General features: G+C 37.3%; 2 protein-coding genes across 16 annotated transcripts in view; one reads left to right on the forward strand and one right to left on the reverse strand.

The window, feature by feature from the left end:
* LOC106084621 (tudor domain-containing protein 1) overlaps positions 1-14,509 on the forward strand; it is a 787,010-nt gene that overhangs the window by 158,248 nt on the left and 614,253 nt on the right. The gene's annotated exons all lie outside the window — the stretch shown is intronic.
* LOC106092742 (uncharacterized) overlaps positions 1-14,509 on the reverse strand; it is a 338,752-nt gene that overhangs the window by 76,817 nt on the left and 247,426 nt on the right. For all 11 annotated transcript variants that reach the window (XM_059361959.1, XM_059361952.1, XM_059361957.1 and 8 more), the window contains 2 exons: positions 4,832-5,042; positions 4,309-4,766 (listed from right to left, as the gene is read on the reverse strand). In XM_059361959.1, the coding sequence (XP_059217942.1) occupies positions 4,309-4,766; positions 4,832-5,042 (669 nt within the window). The remainder of the gene's footprint in view (positions 1-4,308; positions 4,767-4,831; positions 5,043-14,509) is intronic.

Below are 14,509 nucleotides of genomic sequence, written 5' to 3' on the forward strand. Positions count from 1 at the left end.
AACATGTATTCATTAAAACTGTAAAAAATACGAAAACCACCAGAACGAAAAACCCAATATAAAGGAATACTTAGGGCATAGTAGCGAATATATGGGGAGAATTGTAGAATTTCTTTCTACAACCATGGCCAATTAAATGGTACGACGAATGTAAATATCATATGTGCATAAAAATAGCTCAGGCTACATTCACACAAAACTTTTAATTTGTTTTTAAACCATTAAAGTTACTAAACGATTTGTCTATGGAACAACATTGATTCAAGCCCAACAAACAAAAATTGTACATATTTGATACCAAGACCAAAAAACTACGAAAGCATAGAGCTATTCGAAAATTCTGTGATGTTTCTGCCTTTTTATTGAAATCCTTGGCATCGAAGGTTTCCTTCACTATAAGTGGGTACCCAGCACCCCTCTTAGTTTTTGCACAGTGGGCCATTCTGTTAATTCTAACTTTAATTTTAAATGCCAATTATCTCAAATACTGTGGACTTTTTGGATATTTGCTTTTTGATTTAGATCCTCGGCATCAAGAGCTTCATTCACTATAAATGGGTACCCCGCACCCCTCTTAGTTTTTCCACTTTTCTCTTTGGAGTTTTTGGTGTTGTTGATTTGTCCCTTATGCATTTTTTACTTTGTTAGATAATTTTTTAACAAAATTCGCAATGTTTGTGGTTCTTTTAGTGCTCTTGTTGTCGATTCTTCTGAATTTTTTCATTTTTTTTCTTAATTTTATTTTTAGGTCTTTTTTGTTAAATTGTTAGCATAGCTCTGCTAAGCTCGTAACAGGTTGCTGCTAATTGAATGGGTTTGTGTCTCTGCTAATTAAAGTTAACTTTATCTTCACGGACATATTGTTTTCATATCACTCGCCTAAGTTGGTTCACGTCTGGCATCGTGTCCCCACCTAAGTACTGGTGTCTGGTAGCCGCGAAAGCGGCTCAACGACATAGGAAATGCACATGCTATCACTTGCCGCACCGATTTTACGTAAGTGAGCTCGAAGTCCTATCTGTTCCGTCATGATACCAATAGCCACGTCTTCTCACGATGTGGATCCCCTCATAGGATTTTCGCCGTCCTACCGACCGTTTCGCTGTTCCACAGGGTTGCATGCGCATTTGTCGCCCACGCCCTTAACTCGGCTGCGCCGACCCGAAAGGCTAAGGTTTAACCAAGTTTATATACTGACCTTCTTACTTCCTTTTAGTAATAGCCTCGTCTTCTCACGATGTGGATCCCCTCATAGGATTTTCGCCGTCCTACCGACCGTTTCGCTGTTCCACAGGGTTGCATGCGCATTTGTCGCCCACGCCCTTAACTCGGACTGCGCCGACCCGAAAGGCTAAGGTTTAACCAAGTTTATTGACGGCAGCCCTCTGGCCTTCACCGTCAAATCATCTGCCCTTTCATTACTCCTTACTCCGTTATTGCCCGGTACCCAAGCGATAACGGATTTTGCCATCCTCAGAGAAGGCGTTAATCTCCTTCTTACACTGCAAGACTGTTCGTGAACTTACCGTTATGGTATTTATTACCCTTATGGCAGTTTTACTGTCGGTATGTTTATGTTTACACTCGACGTCCTCGCGTTACCACCACACCACTTCACGCATTCCGTGATCGTCCGGATCTCCGCCTGCAGGATCGTTTTATGGTCAGGCAGTCTAAAACATATCTTAGTCCCTGCGTTTTCAATGTAGACCCCCAGGCCCACTCTGTCCTCTAGCTTGGATTCATGCGTATAACATGATCTTTCAGATGGCAATACTAGGGTTCCGTCAATCCAAGACTGTGCGGCTGGCAGCAGTGCCTCGCACTCGACCTCAAGGTTCGTTTCAGGTATCCGATCGGAAATCTTTTCCTTCTTTCCAGGTGTCCTGTCGTCGCCTCGATTATACTGGGATGGTATGAGCTGCTCCCATTCTCAATCCATTCTCCCATCGTCTTAAGTCTCATATCCGCAGTGGCTGCCTCACACTTAATTTGTATGTCAATGGGTCGGATATCTAGAATGGTCTACAGTGCCCTAGTGGGCGTGGTTCTCATCGCTCTGCCTATGCCAAGACAACATCTTCTCTGAACCTGTTGTAAGGTGCTTATGTTGCACTTGTTCTCCATAGCAGTCCACCAAATTACTGATTCGTAACTAAATATTGGTCTAATCACGCATCAGTAGAGCAAGTGGACTATCCTCGGATTCGGGCCCATTCCATCGTCATAGTGTCCAATATCTATGAGCCTTCCCAGTACGCTCCTGAATGTGACACTTTCAATTCAGTTTCCTGTCCAAGATCACAACTAAGTATTTGAACTTGTCAGATAACAAAATTGTCTTATTGAGGAAACGTGGTGCGTTAAATTGGCCCCCTTCGTCTTCCTCGTGAACAGGCATGTTTCAGTCTTCTCTAGGTTAACATTGAAACCTCTAGGTCTAGGCCAGCCAATGCCGTATGCAAGAACCTTTCGGTCTTCTGCATGGCTGGTTTTGATACTTACCCTTGAGAAGTATTATAACATTGTCTGCGTGTCAGACGGGTTCAAATCCCTCCTCTGTCAGCATCCGTAATAGGTTATTTATTGTGGTCACCCATAAAAATGGCTATATAATGCCCCCTGTGGCGTGCCTTGTGCCACTTTCTCGCTTATATATATGCCATGGGACACACATTTTATCCACCTGTTCCTTAGCATATGGTTTATCCACTCTCTAAGGACCTGGTCCACCCGGTACTGGTCTAAAAACTGGATCAGTGTGGCGCATAAATTGCCTTGCCGGGCTTGGGTACAAATACAACCCCCGCCTCCTGTCAGGCTTTCGGAGTATATGCATGTCCCAGGCACGCTGTGAAAATACTGGTCATGTGGGGCGCCAGATAGTCTGTCTCCTTCTGTAGTAACGCTGGAAATATTCCATCAGGTCCGGGTGGCTTATATGGTTTGAAGCTCTTCATGGATTTGTTGACCATAAAATCCGTTTTTATAAACCTTCGACCTTCGATCACATCATTATTTGAAGATTTCGGTGTCTCCGTGAGTCCCGCCTTATCCTGCGGAAAATGGATTTTAATCAAAAGCATCAACATGTCCTCCGTTGTCTCTGCTCTCACTCCCACGTCGTCTACCAAAGGTTCAGTTTGTACATGGGTTTTTGAGAGAAACTTTTTTATCTTGGCGGCGTCGTTAACGCTAGCAACCAGTTCGCAGAAAAGCTTCCAGGAAGCGCGTTATGTCGCTCTTGTAATCTTATTGTATTCCTTAAGCCAGCCCAATAAACTTCGTTTTTTACGTTGTGCTCTATTAAAAAGTCGGCGGACTTCTTTCCCAATATTGCGAATCTTCCCGGTCATCCAGGGTTTTTCTTGGGCTGATTTGTTGTTGCCATTTTCGTCAATGTTTTCTATGCTTCGACAATCTAAATTGTCTTGCCCAAGTCTTCTTCTGAGTAGCCTTCCGAATTCTGTCCAGTTGGTGTCCTATTAACAAAGGTAGCGGTGTTACCAATATTAAGTGTTATTAGGTCGATAGTAGGTCAAGAACTCTGCCAGGGATTGTGTTGGTACTACCCCAGGAAATGTAAGAGTTCACTTCGCACCCTATTAGTACCTCGTTCCATGTCTATTTTGCTTTCCTCATCAGCCGGTGCAACTCGGACGTGGGTGGCGGTGTCGGAGAGTGGAAAGACTGATAAAGTGATGCCAGACATGCTCCACCGTCTCCCTGTCTCACCACTGTTGGATCCAACGTTGACAGCTCTGGGGAAAATATATAATTCAAATTTTTATGACAAATAACTCAAGTTTTCGGCCGAATACCAGTGTTAGCATAGAATTGGTATGGCTCCGCTCAATGATAAGGAATCCCTTTTTTGCCGCGTCCAACACCACTTTACCAAAGTTAGAACGGCCGATCACCTCAGGGATTTTAATATAGACGTTTAGTGTCAAATTCGGACATGTTTACCTTGGAGTACTGTGGCCTGTGTATCTGGGGGCTTATAATAATTTACCGCGTACTGTATTCTGTTTGATTGATTGATATGATTGCATTGCAAATTATAATTCATTGCAAAATATGCACTCAAAAGATTTTTAGCGCTAACATTTGAATGTTTTGCGTAGTTAACAATCGAACAATCAATGATTTCTCTAGTTATACCGAACGAAACCAGGTCCCTAAGAAAATATAAGGTAGTTGCTAGTCTTGCAAGCTCATCTGCTCTACAACTTCTTGTCGTCATATGCCGGGCCACAGAGGCATAGACATACGTTTAATATTCATTACCACAATGTCAACACTCACCCGCCTATTTTGTTATAGTTCAAGCTAGATACCAACGGCTGTGATGGTGATGATGGCGCATAATGGATATGTTGATAATTTCGCAAATCACTGAACAGATTGTGTACTGGAATTGTAAGAATTTGTTCTTCAAATGGCAATTGTGAATTTGATTGAACTGGGGTAGAGGATGCTTCAATATTCTGTATCTCTTGTTGACCAGGAGAGGAGACAGAGCTCTGTTCAGGCCGTGTATATGATGGCTGACGTATGGGGCCACTGGCAAGAGCATATTTTCCGGAGTGAGCTTGGGACAGGGCATCATTTGTAGCCGCTGTTGGACTGAGAACAATTATGTGTGTGGGTTGTTGATGAACGCTTTCGCGGTATTTTGGTTTCGTTAAAAAGACTGTATGCTGCTGCTCTTTCTGCTGTTGATGATATGGATAATACTGCTGCTTATCATTATAACGAGTAGGCTGTAAATAAAACATATATCATGCTAATCTCAGTTGTCCAAACATACATCAAACGCCTATCTTACCTGTTCAACTTGCCCATCTTGTTCTTGGTGTTGTTCGAAGTCAAAAAAGTTTTCGATTTTCGATGGGGTGAAATGCGTGAACTTTGTTCCATATGGTTGATCCGCCTGCTGTTGCTTTGATCTAATCAATGTAAACTTTTGTAACTGTTTTGGACGGTTCTGATGTTGCAGTTGTAGTTCTTCAATCTGTTGGGTGTATGTTCCGACAGCACTGCAATGTGAAGTGAAAAGCAATAGGTGAACTTGAGAACAACTATAGTCGAAGACTTGTTCGTTATGACTATAATAGAGAGCCTGTCTAGTTTCTTGGACAGGCACCAATCTACAAACCGATGGCTTAATATAAAAGGGACCCAACTCAATTTTTTCCAAAATGCGCTTTTTGTTTGTTCTGCAAGACAAATATCAGATGCAAAATGAAGTTAGCGTTTATTATTTATTCTGGAAGACAAGCCGTAGGATTTGTTAAAAACTGAAAACTTTTATGGCAATCGACGATTGTTTAGAGTAACAGTTGGCCCAGTGTGTTTCGTTGTAATAGTTGGATGTCTTCATTTGGTAGAAATATATATTTAGCCAGGGTTAATTTGTATAAATGAAAATAAGTTGAAAAATCGTATAGCAAAAACGTAAACTACATACAATTCTAAGATGTTTCTCCGAAGAAACCACGTATCTAAAATCAAATCCTAATCCGCGCCTCTCGACTACAAACTTGTTTCCTGTTCTTTTGATATTGGATATTCTTGGAATCGGGGTACAGGTCGCTTTTGTTCTCCGATTATCGTAAAATTTGACAAAAGTCACATTTTTGATCCAAGGACGAACGATAATGATTTTGAACAAAATTGGTTAAGATAAAGCTGCCATCAGGGACGTAGCCAGGGGGTCTCGCACCTAAGCCCCAAAACCAAAATGATTTTGTCCAAAGAACAAATTTAAATTAAATTAAACAAAAAATTTCACTTCAATTTTTTAAAATGACAAGCTTGGATAATGTGGTAATTGTATCATAGATGCGTTTTCGCAATTAATACGATTTAAATACAACATACCAACACACGGCCCTTGAAGCCATCACACCCAATATGGTTGAAAAGTCTTCTAACCAAAGACGAAACGCGTCTTATAGTGGTTGGTGTGTGTTGCTATCTATGGTTTTCCTTTTCCATTTGCATCTTCGATCATTCAGCTCGTCTCGAAAGAGAAACAAACGAAAATTGTAAGATTTAATAATCTCGCCCTAACAGACAAAAAACATGAAAAAAGACAAAATTTCATATTTATAAAATTCCCCGCCTTAAAATTATTTTTCTTAAGAACAAAATTGTAATGAAATTTTAAGTAAAAACAAAGTTTTTATGACATATTTTCTAAACAAATTTTAATGAAATTCTCTTAAGACAAAATTTAAGCGTAACATTATTTTAACACAAAAATTAGCATGATCCGGACCCCTTCGAAATTAATTTTTAAAAACAAAATTGCTTTAAAAGGTTTTCTAAAAACAACATTTTAGTTAAATTTTTTCTAAAGACAAAAAATAAAAAAAAATGTTCAATAAAATTTTTTCTAAAGAGTAAATTTTAATGAATTTTTTTAAGGACTAAATTTCAGCGAAAGACAACATAACATTGAGATTATTTTTTAAAGCAAAAAAAAAAAATTTATAAAACAACATTTTAGTTAAATTTTTTTTAAAGACAAAAAATAAAAAAAAATGTTCAATAAAATTTTTTCTAAAGAGTAAATTTTAATGAATTTTTTTAAGGACTAAATTTCAGCGAAAGACAACATAACATTGAGATTATTTTTTAAAGCAAAAAAAAAAAATTTTATATGTTCTAAAATTTAGAGAAATATATTGACGTAGTATTTTTTTTTTGTTTAAATATTTTGAATTTTAAAAATTTTGTAGGAAAAAAATGTTTCTATTTCGTAATCCATTTCAAAACAAAAAAAATATTTTCTTAATAATATAAAGGGTGATTTTTTTGAGGTTAGGATTTTCATGCATTAGTATTTGACAGATCACGTGGGATTTCAGACATGGTGTCAAAGAGAAAGATGCTCAGTATGCTTTGACATTTCATCATGAATAGACTTACTAACGAGCAACGCTTGCAAATCATTGAATTTTATTACCAAAATCAGTGTTCGGTTCGAAATGTGTTCATTCACCGTAACGTTGCGTCCAACAGCATTTTTGAAAAAATACGGTCCAATGATTCCACCAGCGTACAAACCACACCAAACAGTGCATTTTTCGGGATGCATGGGCAGTTCTTGAACGGCTTCTGGTTGCTCTTCACTCCAAATGCGGCAATTTTGCTTATTTACGTAGCCATTCAACCAGAAATGAGCCTCATCGCTGAACAAAATTTGTCAAAATTTGAACACATTTCGAACCGAACACTGATTTTGGTAATAAAATTCAATGATTTGCAAGCGTTGCTCGTTAGTAAGTCTATTCATGATGAAATGTCAAAGCATACTGAGCATCTTTCTCTTTGACACCATGTCTGAAATCCCACGTGATCTGTCAAATACTAATGCATGAAAATCCTAACCTCAAAAAAATCACCCTTTATGACCATTTAGAAAAGAAAGCTGGATTTTATGATTTTGGCATACAATAGAACCTGCTGTCAAAAGTAGTGGGATTATTGCCATTATTTTTTTGTTTTTTTTTTTATTTTAATATGAAAACCATCAAAAGCAAAAATACATTAAAACGGATTCCAGAAATCTCACTCCTAAGAATTTTGAGAAATTTTTTCGTTTGATTTTTAGGGTATAAAAAATTGCCGGCTTTCGATAAGCAAATCTTCGCCTAAAACATGACGGAAAAATTGTTGTTACTGCTTTCAGTCGTCTACTTTACATGAATACAAATTTCATTACGATACCTCTTTCCTAACTGGAGATAGAGTTTTTCTAAGGCAGCTTTTTTCTTGGGTATTTTTCGTCGTTAATGGGTTAATGCAATTTTTTAACGACCAAATCGCAAGGTAAATTTTTCAAAAGATAAAATTTTTTTTGATTGTTTTAAACCAAAAATTGTTAAAAGTTTCATTAAGCCAAAACCTTAATGGTATTTAAAAAAAAAATATTACAAAAATTGTTTCGAAAGGAAAACTTACTTTACTTTAATTGGCTATGACAGAACATTTGTTCCACTAGCCGAACGTAGAATAGCATTATAAACGTCTCGATCTTCTACGCTCATTCTAAAATCTCCGACACCAAATTTCGAGGTGTCTCCCACCACTCTATCTTTCCGTCGGGCTTTTGGTCCGAAAATATTTGCAAGACAATTCTATATGAGTTTTCTCTTAGTTCTGGTTTAATAATTTTAATAAAAATTGTAATAACTTTTTTTTTTTAATAAATGTCTTTAAATTAAATAGTTTTCTTGTTAGTCTGAACAACTTTTCCAAAGAATAATTATTGTAATATTGTTTACAAAAAGGTGGGTATTAAGTTCATGTTTCACATTCAAATACCTATGTTTTTCACTATTGCAAATTTTGCCCATGAGCATTCCACAAAGGAACAGGGGCAAACTTCTCACCAATCAATGAGTGCAGTCCGAATCAAGTTTAAGCTCAATGATAAGGGGCCTCTTTTTTATAGCCGAGTTCGAACGGCGTGCCGCAGTGCGACACCTCTTAGGAGAGAAGTTTTACATGGCATATTACCTCACAAATGTTGCCAGCATTAGGAGGGGAAAGCCACCGCTGAATGGTCTGATGGTCTCGCCAGGATTCGAACCCAGGCGTTCAGTGTCATAGGCGGATATGCTAACCTCTGCGCTACGATGGCCTCACTATTATTTTTTTTGAAAAACTACAAAGATATCAGTGAAAACATAACACTTTTATTGACATTTTATCATAAATAATGGGAATTCCCTTCATGTATGAAATCAAAAAGCACTTTTGCTGCAAAATCTATTATCTATAAAAAGTAATCGTAAAAATATTAATTTTCACTGTGAAACACGAACTTAATACCCACCTTAAGTGGGGAAATGTGTTAAAATAATATTTGTCAACAGACTTTTATCTATGAGAACAAGTCTTATATTACACTTACGTTTGCCGATAGGCGCCCTGTAGCCGAGTTGGTTCAATTCCCGCCAGAAAACTTGGTCTGTCGCTACTTTGGTATCACAATTGACTTAACATTGCCTAAGCTAGTCTGTAAAGGACTGCCACTCTTATAGTCCTACGTTTGCCGCTAGGTCATTTGACAACAATAAGTGGGCAAAACAATATAAAAGTTTACAACTTCAATAACATACCTTTTCTTATTTTACCTCCTATAACTTAGGAAAACTTTAGGACTTATAAAGACATGATGGAAATCATAAGCATATAGTTGGATGCAATTTTTACCGGACATCTTCTCCATCAAAAAGGGATTTTCAATCGATTTTCGAACAAGAAATTAGCGACATCATTTAACCAGAATGTAGATGGTTCTTCGTAAAAATTGATCAAAAGGTATTTTTGAACTATTTAACAATTATTATTGCTAAATGTTTTCATAAAATTTTATGGAAATAAAAATCATTTAAAACCAATAGACCCACACAAACAAAAATCTGTCAAATTCATTAAACTAGTTTGAGAGCAAAATGAGCACAAATGAAAAAATTTTATCAAAATTGAAGCTGATTCGCTGAAACTTTCACTATAAAACTAAGATGTTCTCAAAGACAACCACAATTTAAAGGCCCAATATCGACAACAATCTTCAAAAAAATTGAGGTATCTTTACGCAACAGAAGAATTTTGGCAATTTTAATTTTTACAATTTTTGCTTGTTTCTCTTTCGAGACGAGCTCAATGATCGGAGATGCAAATGGAAAAGGAAAGCCCAAGATAGCAACACACACCAACCACTATGGGACGCGTTTCGCCTTTGGTTAGAAGACTTTTAAACCATATTAGGTGTGATGGCTTCAAGGGTCGTGTGTTGGTATGTTGTATTTGAATCGTATTTAATAGCGAAAACGCATCTATGATACAATTACCACATTAACCAAATTTGAAAAAAATGTGGGGTAGGTCCCCCACAAAATAAAATCGTGACTATGTCCCTGACTCCCATATATATCATTTATCCGATATTGCCTTTTAAGACCCTAGTAGCCAAACATTTTTTTTTTCAAAATTGAAAATTGCCAAAATTCTTTTGTTACTGTGAAATTCGTAAAGATACCTACAATTTTTTTTTGAAAATTGTGGTCGCTGTTTTTTGGAGAAACTAACCCATCAACAGTGACATTTGGTCATAAAGTTTTAGGCATTCAAAGTTTGATTGTGTTTGCGAATATCTTTGTTTTATAGTGAAAATATCAGCGAATCATCTTCAGTATTTTGATGACATTATTTTATTTGCGTTCATTTTTGCTCTCAAACTAGTTTTATGATTTCAACAGGTTCTTGTTTGTGTCAGTCTATTGGTTAAACGACTTTATTTCCATAAAATTATAAGCAAACTGAAAACATTAAGCAACTACAATTGGTCATGTGGCGGCTATGGACACTAAGATATCCTGGATACACGATGTTCCAGGCACTATGGATTACACCCTACCTTGGCCGCTTCTTGATGAAAATTACGGTACCACTACTACTGATAGAACCGATTGGAACTGCGATGTCCGTGGTAACAGAAGTTACATAGTCTTCTATACGGATGGTTCCAAACTAAACGACCAGGTGGGCTTTGGGGTGTACTCTAAATATCTAGAAATGGTCATATGGAAAGGTTACCCGACCACTGTATCAAGCACAGATCCTTGCAATTAAGGAAGTGGTGTAATGGCTAAGATATAATGTCATCACGACGATTGGCATTCATTAAGTTAGGTTAGGTTAGGTTTAAGTGGCAGTTTGCCATCAGACTCACTTCGTCCATTGTAATACCGCAGGATTAGAAGAAGGAAGATGCCTTCTAGTTCCTACCTACCGCTCATCAAAAAGCGGCTCAGGTAGTGTGTAATCCACACTGCCTGGAACATCGGATATTGTATCAAGTATAACCCAGTGTCCGTGGCCGCCACATGACCAATGAGAATGCTCCCTTAACCTCATGGCAGTGGTCGCTGCAATTTGGGTAGCCACAATGGCCAGAGGCATAAAATGTAGCATTAAATTCTGTGCATCAGATGATATCGTCCTCAGTGCGGCTGTGATGCAAAACAAAAAACTTGAATGAGCAGCAGGTGGATTTTTGAAGAGCCGTCTACCAGACCACTACTCCATGTAGCGTAATAGGTCTGACAACTGCTGTATATACCCAATGCATGACACGCGGTCTAAATCCCCAACTTTTTCCAATGGCTCTCTTGCAGGTGTATGGGCAAGAGTGGCCTTTCCATAATGTTGGTTTTGAAGTCCAGTTTCCTGTGCAGCAAAACACCCAGGTATTTTGCGCTTTTTGTAAATGGAACATTCTCTCCACCCATGGAGACAGGTTCCAATGAAGGAACCTGACCGACTAGGCCATGATTTGCCTTTGCTATATGCATGCTGCTGCAGCGACAGGCTATCTCCAGGAGTCTTTGCCCTAAGATATGTTTCTATCAACCTCTCAAGAGTTTTCAGCGTAAAGGATGACAGACTAATAGGACGAAAATCTTTCACCTTCGTGTGGTAGTGTTTTCCTGCTTTCGGAATGAAAATGATCTTCGTGTCCCTCCATCCCACAGGTATATATATGACATTCTGATACAAGCAGAGTATATCCTCCTAAGCCAGGGAACCAGCCTATCCGACACAGCTTGTAACACAACCGGTGATACATCATTAGGGCCTGGCGACTTAAAGCAGTCGAAACTTCTTTTTGCCCAAAGCATTTTCGCCTCGGACACAATTTCGGTATCAGCCTCCGACGAATGCATATCAGTGACAACCTCTTCTGGCTCCACGTTGTCAGTTGGAGAATTTCCCGGAAAATGTGTATCAACGAGTAGTTCTAGTGTTTCCTCACCAGACATTGTCCATACTTTCTCTGACTTCTAGATATACCCCAACGTAACGAGGACAGAATCTTCCTTAGAATTCTACCCAGGATTTGTTTAAGCCTTTCTAACTTTGCCCTTATATTTTCATATCTCAGTCTTATAGATGTTCCAATCGTGTGGTGATCTTGTGGTTTTTGCTCTGTTGAAGAGTTCTCTGCATTCCTTCCTTAGACCAACCAGCTCTGGGGTCCACCATGGCGGTCACTGTTTGCCCCTTGGCTTGGCATTAGGGCATGCTGACACAAGCGGGTCATTCATGGCCTTCGTGATCCGCTTGACCACTATGTCTATATCCTCCTATCCGTAGTTTCCACTTCCTTTTCTAGTCTAGAATGGATAGTGGTGCGAAATTTGTGCCGAAATTTATCCCAATTCGCCTTTCTTCTGCTTAGCCGAGGGACGATGATCAGAGAAGCTGTGGTCATCCAACACTTTGCAGTCGCATATTCTTCCACTTATACCTTCCGATACAAAGGTAATATCTAGTACCTCCAGCCTCTTCCTCGTAATAAAGGTCGGTTTATCCCCTTTATTACAAATCGCCAGATTGCAACTTATAATATATTCAATAAACAGCTCACCCTTTTCGTTGACATCCGAACTTTCCCATATCTGGTGATGTGCATAAGCATCACTTCCTACAATGAGGCTTTTCTTCCCTGCGGAAGCAACTTCAACCAGCGACTTACGGTTTGAAGGCGGCATCTCTGAATCGTGTGCCATACATATGGAAGCCAGCCAATAATGAGACTTGTTTATTTCAAGGCTGGCTACTACTAAATCTTCAGTGCTTAGCGACGGAAGCAGAAAAACATATAGACTACCCTTTGACAAGACAAGAATACAGGCTCTGTGTCTCCCATTCCTCGTACCCTTGAGAAGTTTAAATCCCGGAATTCTTAGTCCACGTACCATTTCCTCCCACACACCCATGGTTCCTGTATAAGAACCACGTCAAATCCCCCAGCCATCACTAATGATTTTCGTAAACAAACATTAGGAAATTGTTATTCGCATAATCTTTTTATTGTAAAAAATTTTTTCTTGGAAAAAAATCAAAAATTCAAAAAGTAAATTTCAAAATGTTTTATATTATATTCCATTGTGCTTAAATCTTCGGTCAAGGCCAACAAATTTCTACTAGAATTTTCATCCATAAATCCCTATGAGCTCCGTATCAATCGCCTTAAATACTGTATTTTATTTTATGGAATTCTAAGGAAAAAAACGAAAGGGTTTTATTTGAGATAATTATTTTAAAATGTAAATTAATCTGGATGGCGAAATGATTTCGGGCTTTCAAAGTTGCGTTTCCGAGTCCTAAACATTTTTCTTTTCATTGCTAATATAATTCAAATAATTTATAATTAAATGTTACTAACTATTCTTTAGAAATTTTTTCAGATTAGCAAGCAAAATATGTCATTTAAATAGATTATTTAAATAATATTTTCCACAGATAAAATTTCAATTTAATTTCAATTAAGAGAAAATTCATGTAGAGTTATATATTAGAATAATTTTTGTTAAATGTCCGTCATACGGAACAATTTTTGTAAAAAAAAATTTGGCAAGAAAATTTCAAGAAGATTTTGGCTTAAAGAATTTTTTAAGAATACTTTTAAAAGCAGCAACAATTTTTACCCTCATGTCTTGGGGGAAAATAGACTTGTCAAACGAAAAAGTTTCTCAAAATTCTTAGGAGTGAGATTTTTGGAATTTGGTTAAACGCCTTGTTGCATTGGATGGTTTTGAATCATTAAGCGCAGCTTTCTTTGCTAAATGGCCATAAAATATTAAAAACGGTTTTTGTTTTTCGTTGTAGGGGCATAGAAAAATGTAATATTTTTTTTTGTAAAAATTTTAAAATTCAATGTCTTTAAAAACTTGCTACATCAACATTAATTATGTAAATTATGAATATATAAAATTGCATCAAAATCGGACAACGGAATCGAGGGTCAGGCGTAATGGGTTAAAATTTTGTCTTTAAAAATATTTATTGAAATTTGTCTGTAGAAAAAAGTTTAAGGAAAATATTGTTTGGGACAGATAAGCACAATAACATGAGTTTAAAAATGTTTTTACAAAATGTAGTGTCGCAAAATGCTGATTATTTTTTTGAAGTTTTGGCTTTAAAAAGTAATCTCGAGGTTAGGTTATTCCTACAGAGTTTAAAAAAATTCATCAAAAAAAATGTATGGAATTTTTTCTTATAATAATTTTGTCTTTAGAAGCAATTTAATTAAAATTTTGTCTTCAGAAAACAATTTTAAGAAGTGTTGTCTTTAAACAATAATTTTGAGGGTGGTCCGGCCCGTGCTAAAGTTTTGTCATTAGCGGATGTTACGCTGAAATTTTGTCTTTAGAAAAGTTTCATTAAAATTTGTTTAGAAAAAATTGCATTATGTTTTTTTTTTTTAATAATTATAATTTCATTACAATTTTGCTTTTAAGAAAAATAATGTTAAGGCAGCCCTGGCCTGGCCTCAGCAAAATCTTGTCTTTGTAGAATATTGTAAATATAAATATGGTCTTTTAAGGCTTTAGTAGCCACAATTTGCATGTTCCAACATGTGTGCATAATTTTTATCAAAATCGGTTCAGTTGTACATATAACCCCCATATATATCTTTCAT

This window comes from Stomoxys calcitrans, chromosome 2 (genome assembly GCF_963082655.1).
Source record: "Stomoxys calcitrans chromosome 2, idStoCalc2.1, whole genome shotgun sequence".
Lineage (NCBI taxonomy): Eukaryota > Metazoa > Arthropoda > Insecta > Diptera > Muscidae > Stomoxys > Stomoxys calcitrans.